General features: G+C 31.1%; 1 protein-coding gene across 1 annotated transcript in view; it reads left to right on the forward strand.

Moving 5' to 3' along the window:
• The window catches only part of IRSp53 (Insulin receptor substrate 53 kDa), a 184,469-nt gene extending 167,652 nt beyond the window's left edge, over nt 1-16,817 (forward strand). The window contains exons 6-14 of the mRNA XM_089179159.1: nt 3,483-3,554; nt 4,217-4,420; nt 4,823-5,014; nt 5,544-5,778; nt 10,315-10,575; nt 10,884-10,986; nt 11,063-11,321; nt 11,431-11,609; nt 12,605-16,817. Coding sequence (XP_089035285.1) covers nt 3,483-3,554; nt 4,217-4,420; nt 4,823-5,014; nt 5,544-5,778; nt 10,315-10,575; nt 10,884-10,986; nt 11,063-11,321; nt 11,431-11,609; nt 12,605-15,074 — 3,975 coding nt within the window. The 3' untranslated portion in view covers nt 15,075-16,817. The remainder of the gene's footprint in view (nt 1-3,482; nt 3,555-4,216; nt 4,421-4,822; nt 5,015-5,543; nt 5,779-10,314; nt 10,576-10,883; nt 10,987-11,062; nt 11,322-11,430; nt 11,610-12,604) is intronic.
• The last annotated feature ends 2,423 nt before the right edge of the window (nt 16,818-19,240 follow it).

Consider the following 19,240-nt stretch of genomic DNA (forward strand, 5'->3'; position numbering starts at 1 on the left):
TTGTAAAAAAAAAAAAAAAAGAGGAAAAAACAAAGAGAAAGAAAAAGAGAAAAGAGAGAAAGAGAAAGAGAAAGAGAGAAACATGAAGAAAAAAAGAAAGAGAATTTAATCGATATCACAGCTAATTCCTAAGAGATAAGAAAAACTTGAGTGATGAGTGAGTGAGTGAGTGAGTGAGTGAGTGAGTGAGTGAGTGAGTAAGTGAGTAAGTGAGTGAGTGAGTTAAACAGAAAGAAAAAGAGAAAAGAGAAGAGAGTTTGAAAGGTTCAAACTCTTGATCACCTTTCAATGACATCACTTCTTCTTATCGATATCACGCAATTTATTCGATTTTTAAAACTTCTCTTATCCCACCCCCCCCCCTTTTTTTTCTTTTTAATTTCTTTTTCGTCAACTGCATAAAAATGAAAAGAAAAAAAGAATTCTCTCTCTCTCTCTCTCTCTCTCTCTCTCACTCTTGTTCTCTATTTCATTCTTTTTCCCGTGTTTTATTACTTTCAGACGTGAAATATCACGACGATGAGAAGTTACCAAAGAGAAAGAGAGAGAAAGAGAGAGAAAAATGATAGAGAAAGAGAAAGAGAGAAAGACAATTCGTTTCGTTTCGTTTCGCTTGATTTTCGAATCCTTTGTGATCGGATCAGCTCGTAACTCAAAGGTTTGAAAAATTCTTTAGATAGAATCAGATTGACTATTTTTTTATTTTTTTATTTTTTTTTATTTTTACCTATGCGTATGGGTATACACACGTATACACACATATCTGTGTGTGTGTGTGTGATGAGAGAAGGGATGAAAAAATTTTAATTGGAACAAAGGAAAGTTATCATCTCTCGGATCACTTCTTCACATGATAATAAACGAATCTTCATTATTACCCGATAATAATAATAATAATAGTCATAATAATAATAATAATAATAATAATGAAGAATTTCTTTTTGTAATAAGTTCGAATGTAATTTTACATATTTCTTTTGTTCGTAACAAATCATCTTCAGTCAAAGGAATATTTTCCACTCCCTTTTTTCTTCATTTCTTCTTTTTAATATTACAATCAGAAATATAAAATATATAAAAAAAAAAAAAACGTTATGGGGGATGGGAATGGGGGTTGTTGTTATATGTGGAAATTATAAATCGAATGAAAAAAATTACAAAGAGAATTTATGTTTGTTTTAATCATCGATTTGTCGGACAACACAGTCGAGAAGAATTTTTATTAAAGAATTTTTTTTTTTTTTTTTTTATAAGAAAACATAAAAAATAAAAAACCATAGACGAGAAAGAAGACACGAAAAAGAGTATGTGTAGAGTAGAGGGTGGGTATTTTGTTTGTTCGTTTGTTTGTTTTTTTAATACTACGATTCGACGTTGAACATCGATGGGGATGTATGTTCGATTTGGATTTGGCTTTTTCCCCTTTGATCGACTTTACAAAAGAAATAGAGAAAAAGAAGAAGAAGAGGAAAAAGAAGAAGCAAAAGTTTGAATTGAAGCATTGAAAGCTTGAACTTGCGAGCGAGTATCCACTCACTTTGATTTTGAAATTCGCTTTACGATGAAATTCAGAAGAACGTAGGAAGGAAGTAACGAAAGAAGTTACAAATGAAAAAAGATATTTTCTAAAGCAAAATCAAAATCGATCTTTGTGATAGGAAAAACACAAGAAATCGAAACATTTTCGATATCATCCTACAAAAAATAAAAAAAAATAAAAATAAAAATAATAAAAGAACAGACATATCTCGTTTATCCAAGAAATTTGATACAAATTTTATTCCAATCTCGTGTGATCATTGATAAAAATAATTAATTATCAAAATAATAATAATATTTAAAATGTTTAATAATACAATTATTAAAATATACTTTACTATTAATTAAATTATTATTATACAGTAATAAAATTCTACAAATAATTATAAATACTTTTCACATAAATATTCTTTCATAATTATTCTACACAATTAATTATCAAAAATAATATTAATAATTATTATTATTATTATTATTACTTTGTTAATTTCTCAACAAGCTTTTTTGAAGATTCAGAAGATTGAAATTTTCGGCAAATGTTGTAGAGAAAACATGAAGATACGTAATTCGCAGAATGTTTTTAACAGGAAAAGGAACGATAACTATGCTTCGTGGTTTTATGATTTAGTTGCCTTATGCGGCTACGTTTCATGGTTGCTTATGAGACTTGGCTAGATTGTATCTACTTATACATACATATACATATATATATATGCATTTATTTGCACATACACACATATATATATATTCAAAGTAACCTACATGTATGAAAGATCTACCGTGGTTTTCTCACGTCTCGCGAACGTTTATCAAAGTTATTATGCACCCAGCTTGGGTTTTACTCGTTTAAAACATTAACTACCCGTGCAAGAGGTTCATTTAATTAATCAAAAAAAGAAATAAAAAGAAAACTAAAGAAAAAAATAATCATAATAAAAAATAAAAAGTGACCCCAAAGTTGAGGGTTATCAATAAAATCCAAAAGTTTATTTTTCTTTGCATTTCCTTTTTTGTTTTGTTTTGTTTTTTTTTTTTTGGTTATTTTCACTTCTCTCCAATCAAAGAATAAAAAGAAAAGAAAAAAGTTAATTCAATAATTCGTTCGTTCCGTTCATTTACCACTCTCGTCAGTTGATTCCAACGAGTTCGTTGAGAGCGTAATAAAAAGTATGAAAAGAAAAGAAATGATTAAAAAAAGAAAAAGAAGGGGAAAAAAAATGAGGAGTTGGGGGTTGAAAAGGCAAGTCTCATTCTCGAATAGAAAAAAAAAAAAGAAAAAAAAAAAGAAAGAAAATAAAAAGGGTATTTGACGATGAGAAAAGAAAGATTTGAAGGGCGAAAAGCTTGATAAAAATTTAAGTTCCTAACGAAGAGAAAAGATGTTAGCTAAAAAGGGAGATCCATTTACATACACACACACACACACACATATATATATATATATAAATTTATAATCCTATGTCAAACAGAAAAATTGCGAATAAGTTGTTCAAAGCCAAGTGTAAAAAGAAAGAAACAAAAAAAAACCAAACAGATAGAACCACCACCACTACCATTACCATCACACCAATGCTTTTGTCATATTTCTCAGACGAATAAGAAGTACCATACTCTGTTGAGAAAAAAAAGTAGGTCAGTTTAGAAATAGACGAGAAAAATGTCCAGTTTGATTCTGCTGGACCCTAACTTTAACTTTGAACAAGAGTGACGGAGCTTTTTTTTTTTTTCTTTTTCTTTTTCTTACACTGTCGTCTGCAAACGTAAAAGTGTCTCATTACCTAAGCTTTCGTCGCTCGTGGTACTCTCGTCACGTTTTTCTTTTTCTTTTTCTTTTCTTTTCTTTTCTTTTTTTTTTTTTTTACTCCCTGTATGCATTAAAGTTCTTCTTCCACTTTTGAAAGCCCACTTAACAACACGCCTTCTCTTTTTCTTGACTATTTCAGCTGAAGGCATTCTACGTTGATTTCTTGGTACCCTTAGAAACGAACTTGGAGAAAGACACGAAGGTAGTTCAGGTGAGTAGTATACACACACACACACATATATATACACACCTGTATGTATAACAAATACATATAGGTTGTTTTAAAATACTCCTATACTTTGGTATAACTTTAAACATTGTTTCACGTTATTCTAAGATAAGAAAACTTTACAAGGTATCAATTTTGTTAACTGTTATAATATTAGAAAATTTTGGATGAAATCATTTGACTATTTTTCAAATTAGAAAACTTTTTTACTAGTAGACTTTGAACTTGACAACAATTTTATTTTGAACTTGGAAGTATAGAAACGGAAAACGTTGAGAAAAAAAAAATAAATAAAATTACTGACATGTTTTTTAACACGTTCTGTGCCAAGCTCTTTTTACCTGACTTGTAATTCAAGCCATTTAATTTTACTTTAACAAAATCAACCATTACATATATATATTATTAATTAATATATATTATTTGTTTATATTTTTAATTATATATTTAATTATATAATTAATTATTATTATAATATTTCAACGTATTAAATAAATCTAATGGTAAGTGTACCCTATCGGTGGTACACGTGGCACGAAACCCGTTAAAATATAATTCACGTTGAAATTTTGGAATTATTTTGGAAAAATTAAATAAAAAGAGTAAGAATTGAAATTTGATGATTGAAATTTCTGTATATGCAGAGTGAACAGAAGAAATTTTTGCAACAACACAAGACCAGATCAGAAACATACAGCAAGGCAGCAGCTACCATGAAAAAGCAAAGGAAAAAATCAAGGGGTGCTGGTAAAAGTGGATTGGCCATGGACAAGGAATTGAAAAATATGCAAATACTTGAGGAAGAAAAATCAAAGCTTGACGCTTTTTGTGAACAAAGTTTAAAAAACGTAAGTAAATTGATAAACTTCAAGTAAAATCTTAATATATATATATAAATTACGTTGTCACGTTGTTTGTCCGCAATGGACTCCTAAACTACCCAACCGATTTTAATCAAATTTTCCACACTTTGTGCAGTTTCATTCGACTTGAAAGATAGCATAGTTTATATCTCAATTTATAATCGAATTATTTGTTTATTAACAAAGAGTCATGATTATTTTATTATAAATCAAACATATAGGATTTTAATTATTAATACGACTATTGTATTATAAAATCTAACAAACAACACACCATGGTTCTACCATTGGTATTGATGATATTTGATTTATTTTTTTAACCCATAAAAATGCATTTGTTTAATTTGTTAATTATTTTTGTTGTTGTTGTTGTTGTTATTGTTTTAGGCTATGACACAAGAAAGAAGAAGGTACGGATTCGTTCTTGAACGACAATGTTCTTTGGCAAAACATTGCGCAAGTTTTTACGAAGTTGCCCTAGCTGCCCTTCATCCCTCGGTTGACAAATGGCGCGAAGTTGCAGCTACTCGTGAATATTTACCACAATCTGTTGAAGACATGTTCGCCTCGAGACTTAGGGTAAGTTTTCACTAGAAAGGAAAGGGGGAGAATATTACGATTGATTGATCGACACAATGTTGCGCTTCCCAACACAGTTTCCTACTTTCGTCATACTCAAAAATTAATCTTACTTATTAATTATAGAATTTCATAATACATTGATATAACAATTGATATAATATTATTGAAAAATAAATGACTATTATTTAGAAAATAATTGTTAATTAAAACAATCTAATTTTATATTAAATAATAATAATATTAATTAATATTATCATTTTCTCTATTACAATTCATTACTGTTTAAAATATCATTTCATATATTTATTATTTAAAATAATAATATATATATATATATATATATATATATATAAATGAATAACATATTTATTTATATATTTATTATAAATAAATAAATAAAAAATGATAATAGTAATAATAATTTATTGTATAATTAATGAATAATCCATAAAACAAATTACGTTGATAATTAAATGCATGATGTTATTTGTAATCGTGGTGTTTTTTGTTGTTGTTTTTTTTTTAGCAAGTTTCTTTTTGGCCAGAGGACGAAGAAAATGGTGGATCAGAACTAACAATGAGTTCACAATTGAGGAAAACACGAAGCATGGATAGTTCTTGTTTGGAACTTCGTCTAGGTCCACCATCTGGCAACACACCCTCCAGTGCTCATCACGGACCACCACCGCATTTACCAGCTGTGCTTTCCAGAGCACGATCGGAGGCCAATTTGCATGCCTCCACGTTATCCCTTGGTCCAGGTAAAAAAAAAAATAAATTATCCATTTCTTTTTTTTATATCTTTTTTTTCTCTATATTTTATAACTTCCAATCTTTTAAATATAATATACGAAATTTGTATTTGTACGGGGTTTACTAATTTGATTTCATATTTTATGTTTAATATCGTATTAGATAACGGGGCAATAAAAAAATATATGTAAATGTTATTGTGTTTGGTTAAATTAGTTTTTATATTATTTATTTATTTATATCTTAATATAGTGGTGCAAATTTAAAAAAAAAATATATATATTTATTTACCGATAACTCGAATTTGCAAGCAACGTTAAAATTTGATCGATTGCATAGTTTCAGAAACCAATAATTATAATTTAATTTTATATTATAAACAAAATTATAATTTTAATATTATAAAATATATTTTTATTATTATATTTTTATAATTTTAATATTATAAAAAAAAATCCACGAATTAATATAATAATTTTAGTATTTAAACATAAAAAAGAAAAAAAATAGTATATCCACCTTTAAATAATTCTCTAAAAACAAAAGTAACTATATTAAAAGTATTTTCAATCGGTTTTCAATTCGACAATCAGTGAAAAATCAAATTGTTCGAGTTGTTTTTACATTTTTGTCTATTTTTTGTCTATTTTTCTTTTTTTCTTTGTAAGACCACGTGCATGGCATATTTGATTGCGTTAAAACATTATTAGAAGTATCAGCACGAACTGACCAGTGCCCAATGGTATAGATTTCAGCCTTGTAATCGAATTTATAGGCAGGTCCGAACAGAAATCTGACGCGCAAGCTTTTAGTACTTCAGTTACGGATTCAGAAGGGATCGAGCATGTATCGGTTGCGCACTATGTAATTCGAATATACCTTTAACTAAAAGCAAACCGAACAAAAACCTTCCTTTTCATTCTTTCTCTCTCTCTCTCTCTCTCTCTCTCTCTCTCTCTCTCTTTCTCTCTTTCTCTCTTTTCTTTCGATGAACAACACCCATGCTAGGATTATTTTCAAATAGGAATAATAATTAAACGAACTTCACAAAAATACTCTCGAATTTCGTTTTTCTCAACTTTTACTTCTATCCCCTTATCCCCCACCCCCACTTCACCTCTCCATTACAAAACATTCGATAAAAAACAACCACACACTTTTTTCTAACACCAAAGAATATTTTTACTAGTATGTGTGATCTGCACGTTCGTTCACACGAACGAAAATGAATGAACAAAGAAGTTGGTTGCCTCAGGGTTATCTTAACATCGATAAGATGATAGTTAGTTAGAAAATTTGAGATAGTTTCGATCAATTTACATTTGAAAAAATATTTCTTACAAATCAACGCGATTTCATTCGTGCAGATAAAACGAAAATGTTTCAAAGTACGAACTGAAACCCAGAAGTAGAGTGTGGGGTTTTCGAGAGAGGATAGAACGAAAACTGACATGAGTAACGTTACTGAACAGCATCATCATCATCATCATCATCATCACCATCGTCGTCATCATTGATGTAAACAAACGAGTTTATCTCTCACACGAGAGAAAGAGAGAGAAGAAAACATACTGGAACAGGGTGAAGGGGTTGGGTTAGGTGTAACCATGAACGAAAGGGTTGGTATATCGAGTGTTGAGCCCTTTCAGTTGTTATTTGCCCTGACCGTTCGAGAATTTGCAATTTTTCCACTCGAACTGTAACACCAAGCACCATGATAGAAACAGAAACACATACACATACATAGATAGAAATCTATGAGAGCTTACCGATCGAATTGCCGACAAACCGGCGCACGAAATCGATCGAAAGCTCGTGACCTCTCCCCCTTTTCCTCCTATCCTCAACCTCAACCTCCTCCTCCACCCTCCTCCTCCACCTCTTCTATTTTCCCAGCTCACTTGCCATGTGTTTCATTTTTCTTTTTTTTTTTTTTTTTTACCACCGACGCTCTCGAAATAGCCTGCTAATTTGCGAATATCCGAAACGTTCAAGTATCCTGTGTATTTGTTCCTGCATAGATAGTGTATGTATGTGTGTGTGTGTATGTGCATGTAATGTGTATACTTGTTTCCTATATGTTGGACAAATAGCATCAGACATTTTTACATTTTTATACATGAAAACTTGTGTTCACCCCGAGACACACCCTCACACACAGACCATCGTCACTAACACTAACATCAAACAGTACACCCATTGCTAACTCTTTCGTTTTTCTCTCTTTCTCTCTCTCTCTCTCTCTCTCTCTCTCTCTCTCTCTCTCTCTCTCTCTCTCTCTTGTGTTATTTCGAATTACAATGTTCACTGATTTCACACGCGTTATTTTCACGCTTAATACTTTTTGATATCGTTTGAATCACAAATCAGTCGATTGTTTGCGTCAAGTGATTTGACGTTCCAATGATTTTCTACCAACCATCACCTTCCCATATTTCTCATTCTACTCCTACTCTTCATCTTGTTTCTATAAAACAACCAACCAACGGATTTCGATCATATTGTGGAATTACTTGTTTTTGTTGATTCCATGTCAACACAACCAAACAAGCAAACAAGTAAAAGAGAAAGAATGAGATAGAAATATGTTTGAAATGTTATTATTACCATTCCAATATATTCATTCGAAAAATATGATAATCCATACATTGTTATATAACAGGGGAGGTGGGAGGAGGGGGGCGGGAGTGATGATAAGCAATAATTATTAATAATAATACATATTTGTGGAAAATTAAACAAACACTTTGAAAATATATACGTAGATTAAGAAATTCAAGTATGCATTTAATAGTCGTATGTGTTTATATATTTGAGAAAGAGATTTAGGATGGGGTGATATGGGGGTGGTATGGATGAATATGTGTATGCATAGTGTGTGACGCGTTTACTCGTAATTCTTTCGCTCCAGTAATTCCACGATCCGACGAACACATATTCGATATTACGCTGACCTTTGAAAATCCTCTTTAACCCGGACTCGTTTGGAAACACAGACGGTGCGGATAATATTGGAGGGTAGTTTTGAATAGAATCCTGAAGGGAGACAGATACATATATATATATATATGTATATATAAATGAGGAGTGGATTTGGCTATTCAAAATCGCTGCTTTCCATGTTTTATTTCAACCTATTCGTGTAGATATCCCCTCAAGTCAATGATGCATAAATCTTTGTCTCTCTTTTATGATCTCATTTTACTAATACCATCCCAAATTTTTTAAATTTTATATATATATATATATATATATATATATATATATACTAGGGGTGTCCCGCCACGCGTTGCTGTGGCTCACAATCAGTCCGATACACACGTCTTTAAGTCAACGAATTACCTAATATTGCGATTATAAATTGAGATATAAACTATTCTATCTTTCAAGTTGGATGAAACTGCATACAATGTGGAAAATTTGATTAAAATCGGTTCAGTAGTTTAGGAGTCCATTGCGGACAAACAACATGACACGTAATTTATGTATATTATAAAATAGGATAAGATATTTTTTTGTTCTGATTACTATTGATATTTTTCAAGTGAAAACGTTTTTTACGACCAGTGCGTAAAAATATTTAATATCATTGTTTCCATGTTGTATTTTAAATTATTATATAATTAATCGTTTGATAAAAGTTTCAGTTCACGTTTATCATATTATTATTACTATTCTTCTTCTTCTTCTTCTTCTTATTCTTCATCTTTGTCGTCATATCTATTCCCCTTCCGTAGATTTTCAATTATTATAAATCCTCGTATCACACGGAATCTTTAACACAACGCATATTTCGTTGACTAACCTCCCCCTTTCTGTTAGGTACCATACAATAGCCCATAAATTCGACGAAGAATTCTCTTCCTTTTCCTTAACCCCCTTCCCTTCACTTCATTTCAATGTATATCCCATATTCTTTACCCCATAACGATACTGAGAACTAACCGTTGATCATTCTTTCATGCATGGCTCGTTTCTTCTTAAACCAACGTAATGTTAGAAAAATATGAACAAAATATTACTCGTTTGCATTAAAAAAAAAAAATGATCATACGTGTATTACAACATAAATGAATTATCATTTTGAATGTCTAGTTTTTTTTTTTTTAATTACAAAACTCGAGATTTAATGTAAAATGTAATGTGATATGTGTAATGATTTTACTGTTTGAATTATTGGAATATTTAATATTTATACAAGAGTTTAATATAATATTTGAATATTCCTAGATAAATTAGTATTAAATATTTCAATCTAAAATTACGTATTAAATGGTTAAACTTCTACTATACATATTTTAAAATTATATATTATATATAATAAAATTGTTTTAAAAATAATTAATATACAATAATATAAAATCTATTGAATCTTTCTGATATATTTTAAATACCAATAACACAGAATTTATTTGTCTCTTTAAAAGAATTTCCTCGAACAAACAGGAAAGATGGAAAATAGGTCTTGCAGTTAAGGGGAACGAGTAAAGTTTAGAACGAACGAACGAACGATATTACCAGGAATGTTCTTTTTATGTTTGCAGAGGTTCCGGAAACTCCCCCACGACCCAGATCCATAGCTCCTCCGCTTTCTCGTAACAGTGTTGGAGGACTAGGAGGTATAGGAATAGGAGGAGGTAGTGGAGGTGGAGGTGGTGTAGGTGGAGGAGGAGGCAGTGGCAATGGAACAGGACCGATTTCTGGTGGTTGGGGTGATGCACCACTCGCAAGAGCACTCTTCGCTTATCTCAGTTCTGGAGAGAATCAGTTGAGCTTTCTAGAGGGTGATCTCATCGCACTGATGGGTGAGTCTTTGCCAATCCGATCAGAGAAAATTTTCCCTCCCTTTTCTATTTTACCAGCAATCGCCATTAATTCCATCAAATTCTGTTCGAGAATTGTCGTAGATTTTAACTAACTAACGAACGAATGAACGAACGAATGAACGAACGAATGAACAAACGAACGAACGAACGAACGAACGAACGAACGAACGAACTGGATGTGATTAACGTTAATTGGCAAGATTGCCAGTCACATTTCTTGCAATTCTATATAACTTTTCAAATGGATAGTTTAGAAATTGATATGTGTGAATCGTTAACGTCGTTAGGTGATCGTCAAAAGGGTTGGCAATTCGGTGAAAATCTTCGTACGCAAAGTTCAGGATGGTTCCCATTGGCATATACCGAAGTTATTATCGACGATAGTTTAGGGTAAGAGAGGCTTTCACTCAATATTCCATATTATATGATTGAATATTATGTTATAAACTGTTATGATGTTAAAAAGATCGCCTAGTCATGGTGCAAGCAATGGTCGAACACCGGAACCACAAGCAGTGCCACCGTGTAAACCACCACCCTCTCGTCCACCAGTCACACCGAGTAGCATCGACGAGTTATCGAGTGGTCATCATGGTTCTGGAAGCAATAACATGAACAGCAACAGCAATAATAATAACACTAGTAGCTGTGGAACACCGACGAATGTACCTAACAGTAACAGTGCACACAATTTGGCTACTCCAACAGCTCGCCAATCGAAATCGGTGAGAATTTCAATAATCCGATACTTTAAAACCAATCCAAACAAATGAATCATTTAATTGTTATTTCATTCCAACACAATAATTTATTTTTTAATTTATTTTTTATCAGATCCGTCCATCGGGTACATTGCCAACAGTTTTGGCGGGTGGTCGTAGAGTTCAACCACCTGTCCCACCAATTCCACCACCCCAAGCTGTGACTTCCCTTCACAGCAGCAACGACAGTGGATTTTCTAACGAACCACCTGCTCAACCGGATATCGATTATAGCGACGACGAGGCCATGAGGTAAGATTTTCCAAATCTCTCTCTCGTAGATTTTTAATTTGCTCATTTCGGAGATACCTTGGGACACTTTTTTTTTTATTTTTCTATTCTAACTTATACTCGATTGTGCTATTAAAAAAAAAAAAGAAAAAAATGAAAAGATCAAGATTTCAAGATTGATCATATTAGATTTTAGATATTGGAACGCTTCTGCCTGTGTTTGAATGAGATTAAGTGATTAAGGAATTGGAAGAGCTTTGTAAGATAGCTTAATATGGCCCGCATTTATTATTTTATTTTGATTTTAATTTTATTATTATTATTATTATTATTATTATTATTATTATTATTATTATTATTGCTATTACTTGGTATTTGGTATTTACGCTAATAGAGACACCATAGATCTCTTTATTGCTACGTTTTTCTGACGTAGCCGTCATTAAGATACTCTTCTCAACCCCCTTCCCTTCAACTCACTCGATCAGGCCAAATATAAAAAAACCAAAAAAAAAAAAACAAACAAACAAGCAAATAAAAAGAATACCTAGAAGATTAACAATGAGAGAGGAACACGGTACTACCCCCTGTTTGTCACCTGCGGTACGTTTAACAGAGACTAAGCTTTTCTTTTGACTTGCTATGACGTTTTCTCTCCTTCTTTGTAGATTCCGCATGCGTTATCGTGGTCGATGGAACTAAAAAAAAAAAAACCCCGACGTGGTGATGGCTCACACACTTTTATTTTGGATCCTATGCTACGAACAAACAAACCCCAGGGACACGATTATTTCCCCCCCCCCTCCTCACCCCCTACACGCACAACCTTTTTTTTTATCACAATTGCAAGCTGTACAGAGTATCAACCAATCACATATCACATTTTGGTTCTCTAAGGTTTATCCTCTTTTGCCTATCATCACGTAGTTTCATCTTGTCTTTCTTTCTTTCTCTTCTCTTTCTTTCCATTCGTACATTTCATTATTTACTCATCCTGAGCCTGAACGATAAAACAGACAACGTCGAAGAAAGGGACGTCCAGAAAGAGCCAACGAGTCTGGGAAACAACAACAACAACAACAACAACAATCGAAGGATGATCAGAAAAGTTGCAACGATAAAAATTGGGAAAACGATTCGTGGAAAACAATAACCAGGGAAGAAAAGAGCTGGCAACTTTATAGAACTGCAATGGACTTGTGGGCTGAATCCAACGTTAATCAAAACAATGAAAACGATGAACCAATATCTGGTAGATATTCCAACAACGGTGGTGGTGGTGGTGGTGGTAGTAGTGGTAATCGACGTTACGATAACACTCAGGATCGACAGAACAACACACGGGATTATTCTAATCGTGGTACTATGGAAAATGGTCAATCGATTAACACAGGTAAACGTGATAAAAAAACGCAAGATAAAATTCAAAAGAACGATTACGAATCATCGTCATCACGTTTATTAAATCGACCAAATCCTAATCATCGTAACAAATATTCCGATGATAATTCTTTATCAAGAAATTCTAATCGTAGAAACAACAATAATAATAATAATAATAATAATAATAATAATAATAATAATGAACAAACGAATCAATCAAGTTTACGTCGCGACAATTCCAACAAACGATCTAACAACAACAACAATAACAAGGAACAAGAAGAAACTGAGGAAGACGAGTTGGATTTGGACGATGATGAAGATGACCCATACAATTCTGGTGTTGATTATCAGAAAAAATATTACGACGATAGAATCGATAATCAAGATCATAATTCTCGTCGTGGTGGTGGTGGAGGTGGTTATCGCTCATTGGAAACAGATGATTCGAAATACGAGAATGAAAAGACATCGTCAAGCACATCATCCGATAGTGACGATGAGAGTACTATAACTGTACCAGAAACTGGTAGAAAGGTTGAACATATTGCACAAAAGTTAGAACAAACTGCTCAAAAGTATGCGCGTGAACATAGCCCACCAAAATTTATTGAAAGAAGACATGATTATAAAAGTTTGGAACGTAATAACAGGGAGGACAAACAACAACAACAACAACAGCAACAACATCAGAACAGTTATGACAGGTATAATAATAATAACAACGAACGTGACAGGAATCGTCGTATGGCTCAAAGATTGGAAAAAGAAAGGGAACGTTATTTCGATAAATCGTCCGGCATATCGGCTAAAAGTAATTCGACTTATGAAAGAGAAAGAACATTTGAGAAAAATCCTGACAGAAATAGAAACATAGAACGTTCATCTGGTCGTCGTTTTGAAAGACCAAGACCACCATCTGAGGAAGCACCCGAGAGACCAACAACAACCACCGATATTGTACGTTCTAACAATTTTTATCGTGATCGTTGTTATTCCGACAAAGAGGAAGCTATTTATGGTGAAACTGGTAGATTCATGAGAGATCCAATTTCCCTAGAAAAGGAACGTGGTTACGAGTCGAATTTTGAGACCAAATTGGAAAGAACTAAAGTCATTGAGAGACACGGTTATCAAACTACTTTAGCTCAACAACAAAGTAATCATCAACGGGTTGATAGAAATGGAGCAAATACTTTGGAAAGAAATGATAATAATAATAATACATTGAAGGATGATAGAAGACCATTGTTACCACGACAAACTACTGCGGTTGGTCATTTGATACAAACAGGAAGATCGTTTGAAGTGGACACGAAGAGTCCTAAATTGGTTAAAAGAACTAAATCATTTTGGAGATTTCGTAGAGATTCCGATGTGTTGGAAGGAATGGCATTATGGCAACACCGTTCATTGGTGGATATACCGAAAATGATTAAAAAAGAAATGAACGATGATAAATCTAATACTTTGGAAAAATCACATTCTAATAAACAAAGTTCTGAAGGTAGTCCAATGTCCAGGCAAAGTCTTGAAAAACGTGACAGCGATGTTACCCTAACCAATGATCAATCCAGTCAAGAAGAACCGAAACCAGCTGAGAGGATTCACGTACCAGATAAAAATGATTATTTCGATGATTTTCCAACCCCCGCTGAAAGACCTAAGGTTATCGAAAGATCGGAATATCGAATGCACCAAGAAGAAAGGGCATACTTTGTTGGAAATGTTTCAAGAAAAGCCATCATAGAAAAGGAACGTAAACGTAGTCTGGAAGCTAAAAGAAATATGATCGTTGCTGAGCTTAAAGAAAACAACGAAGCTAAGAGAAATGAAAGGAGAGGACAGAAAAGTTATGGGAATGATAACGACAATGGTCTTATACGAAATTTCAGTGAAACTGAAGCTTCCGATGAGGAATCCACTTACAGTTGTATCGTCGTCAAAGATCAAACGGTTGCAGAAAAGACCCTATTACCGAGGACCAAATTAAGACGTGATTCAGATCGGGAAAGGGACAAGAACGTTTGCGGTCCATGGTACGATTTATGGGGCGTCGACTCGTCCGTCAACAATAAGAAGAAAAAGAAGAAACAACAATAAGATTGTTTTCTTATCTGGTTGTTCTTTTTTTTTTGTTTTATTTTAATTTTTATTTTTTATTTTATATCTAATTATTGTTTTTCTTTTTTTTGTTTGATCAGGTTGATCGAAAAGTTCGTGCTGATTTTTATTTAAAAATATATTTGAATATATATATATATATATATATATATTGTTTATCAAAATTATTTGCTAATGTTTTTTTTGTTTCATTAAAAAAAAAAAAAAAAAAAAAAAAAACATAAAAATCAACACAAACTTTTTGATAAAACCTACAATTTGATTATATTTTATTTCATTATAGTTTATTAACGTTAGTTTAATTTTAGTTATAAATCTCCACCCTCCCCCACCCTATTTGGCATTGTTCTACGTGTTCGATGATAATACGATGACGATGATATATAAGCTTATGGTTTCGTTTCGTTTTGTTTATGTTCTTGTTCTGTTCTCGTTTGTTTATTTTTGTTGTGTCCGTCCACATATATTTCTTCACGATTTAAACAAATATTATTTTTGAAAATCCTATATGCTTTAGCTCTATGTTTATCTTTTTCGATCATGCTGCTCACAGTCCTATGACGATATTATGGTATTTTTTTTTCTTCAATTTTATGGTTGAACCGTGCGAGGGACACACAACGTTATGGTTGTTGGATTCACTCGTAACTCTTGTCTCGTTTGCTCACACGGTACAACAATATTTTTTTTTTTTATTACAGGAGCATCCCCTATTCTTTTTTTTATAAAAATTAAAATTATATATTGTTTATAAAGATAAGAATTCATTTTTAAAAATTTTATTTTGTGTCATACACACACACACATATACATCTATAGGTCCAGACATATTAGAATTCGTATTTCTTCTTTTTTTTTTGGAATAAATTTCAATGTATTGTATCATTCGTATGCTATGCAAATTTGTACCTGCATAAATGCATGTACCTTCTATAGTTTCGATGCTCACATACAAGTATTATTATTATTATTATTATTTATCATAAAAAAATAGTAGAAAGTTGAAGAAACATTTTTGTAATTTGATATATTGAATGTTTTCATATTTCTATTTTTTAATCTATATGTTATTTGGTATACAAATTATTCCAATTTTTTTTTTAAATAATGTTATAAATAGGTATAATAATCTTTCTATTTGAAAATCATTTACAGGACCAACATATTTGCAACGGTGAAACTACGAAAGACGAAGACTAACGATCGATCTGCCCCAGCACTTTCATGAGACAAATTGTTTCGAAATTAAATCGCGCATTTAACTTCGAATCAATTTAAAAAAAAAAAAATAAAATAAGAAAAAAAGAAAAAAAAAATAGAAAAGAAAAGGAAAGAAACCAAAAAAAAGAAACATTAGGATAAAAATACATTTTTTTTTGTATTTGTTTTTTTAATATGTTTTTTTTTTTCTAATATCAAATATCTTTCCTTGACAAACGACAGTTCCTTCGCGCGTTGCCATTTTTTCCGAAGTCTTAAAAGAAACAAAAAGAAACAAAAAAAAAACCATCGAAAAAATAAATGGAGAATGAAAGGAGAAGGTAAAAAAAAAAAAAAAATAATAAAATAAAAAAAATATTCAACGTTTAGTTCTCTACGTGGATGTCCGTCCAACCAGTGTACGTCCATATTGTCCATTATCGCTAGAAATTGCTACCTTAAAAAAAAAAAAAAATAATTAAAAAAAAAATAAAAAAAATAAAAAAAAAAGAGAAAAAAAAACTAACAAATATCAAAAGCAGAGAAAACCCACTTTGCCAGGTAAAGCTAGTTACTCCTTTTTTTGTCGCAGAAAAGCTAAAAAAAAAAAAAATAAAAATAAAAATAAAATAAAGTTGATGTATAGAAAGAGGAGAAAGAGAGAGAGAGAGTGAGAGAGTGAGAGAAAAAAAATCAAACGCGCACTGCCAATTATTCGAGGGCATTCCTTTTTCACAGAAGAGACTGAACATTTTCATTAAAACGATTAAGGGACCATCCTTAACAACGTGATCGACAAGCAAAATATTAACGAAAAAATACTACAAGGAATATTACACGAAAAAAAAAAAATAAAAAAAAATAAAATAAAATAAAAAGAAATTCCCAAAAAAAGAAAATTCATACCCAAAATTGTTCATTCGAACGATCAGATTTCTAAAAAAAAAAAAAAAAAAAACAAAACAAAAAAATACATACGTGAATTTCCTATTTTTAAAAGAATTTCTTTTCTTTGTTCATTGAACTTTTTTTTATTTTCTTTTGCTTCTAAAATCTATTCAGAAAATCAATGCTAATATTTTTTTTTATTTTTTATATTAACTGATATATATATTTTCTTTTCTTTTTTTTTTCTTTTTTTATTTTAACATTCGCACTCTTTTCATTTAATCGATAAAAAAAAAAAAAAGAAAAAAAAACAAGAAATTCAATCAACGCAAACTAATTTAGAAATCGTTAACAGTGGGAGAGAGAGAGAGAGAGAGGAAGAAGTGAAAAACATTCTAATCAATTTGAAAAAGTGTTTCGAACAATTTTCTGACCCACTCTGCATCACTTGTCTCTAATTTTTTTTTCTTTTTTTTTTTTTTACGTGCAACGTGCACGCACGTCTTTTTTTCCTATTCTTCTCTATTTTTTTTTTTTTTTTTTTTTTTTCAGTCGAAAGAGTTCACTTTCAATTTAATTGTACTTTTTGTTTTTAGTAGTCGCCACGCGTAAAAGTTTTACGTCGAGTTACAGCTTTTACTATACCTTCAACACCTACACACCCCTATACCCTATATACAAACCAACCAGTCAAACCCTTTATACTCTACCAACCCTTACCACCCTTCTTCTCACGTTTTCCTGGACATACCATCGTATTGTGTAGCATAGCATAGCAACGATAGTTTATTTCAGGACAAGTTAATCCTCAGTTTCTGTCTTTTATTACAGGAAATTCTCTCCTCATCGTGTGTATGTTAGACGATTATACAGAAAACGACTTTTCCTTTTCGAGAATCATAAACTTCTTTTTTTCCTATTCTCCCATAAATATGTTCACATAACTATGACGAGTTTATACGTAAGCACAAAACGTGTATTAAAAACTGTGAACATAACTCGTCAAATCTCACATTTCTTGCAAATATTTTTTACGTTTCTGGAATCATCCATTTTTCTTTTATTTTTTTTTTTTTTTAATGGTTTATTTATTTTTATATTTCTTTTTTTTTTTTATTATATAATTTATTGTTTCATCGTTGATCTCTCTTTCCTTTTCTTCTTCTTCTACTTTTTTTAAATTTTTTTTTTTTTTAGTTTTTCTTTCGGAATAAACCTTTCCCTGTCATCTTATTGAAAATAATATATTTTATCTTCTTTTTTTTTGTTTTATTTTTACAGAATTTATCTCAACTATACGAACATTCTATTCCCTTTTTGTTTAACGAATTTTTTTCTGTTTTTTGCTAGATAGTTTCAATCACAACGAAAAAATTGATATAATTATTTCTATAATTTCTCAACAACAACAACAACAACAAAATTAGAAGAAGAAAAACAATTATTATTTATATTTTTTCTTTTTTATCAAATATCTTATCACAAATTTATTTTTTCAGATCGTTCTTAATTGTTTTAGAGAACAATGAGTTTGATCACATGTACGCACGTACATTATACGTATTAAATATATCTAGAATATACCTCATGGATAAATCGTTAATATTTAAAAATAAATAAATCAAAATACAATTTAAAAAAAAAAATAAAAAAGATGATTAAAGAAAAAACATCGTTCGATGCGAGTCAATTGTCCGTTGTATTATCTCGAGGCTGTGGGCTAAGCGAATCGGAAATTATCAACGAATGCTTTAGCATAGTCATCGATCGTCTTTTTAATCAAATTATTATTGTAATTTATATTAATATTATAAATCGTGAAATAAAATATAGAGAGAACAGAGCAACTATACCATAATCAAAAACTAACGAACTAACGAAAAGAAAAGAAAGAACAAATACATTTTGTTTTTCTTTTTACAATAAAGTTTCTGAAATTATCGATCACTCGATCGTTCCAAGATCGATAAAAAATGTAGAATTAAAAAAAAAAAAATAAATAAAAAAAGAACGTAATTTTTCGCCAAGCACTTTTCGTCCCTCGTAAATATACTTAA

Source organism: Polistes dominula, unplaced genomic scaffold, assembly GCF_049000335.1.
Source record: "Polistes dominula isolate Pdom_NZ unplaced genomic scaffold, Pdom_raw_medaka contig_37, whole genome shotgun sequence".
In the NCBI taxonomy this organism is placed as follows: Eukaryota; Metazoa; Arthropoda; class Insecta; order Hymenoptera; family Vespidae; genus Polistes; species Polistes dominula.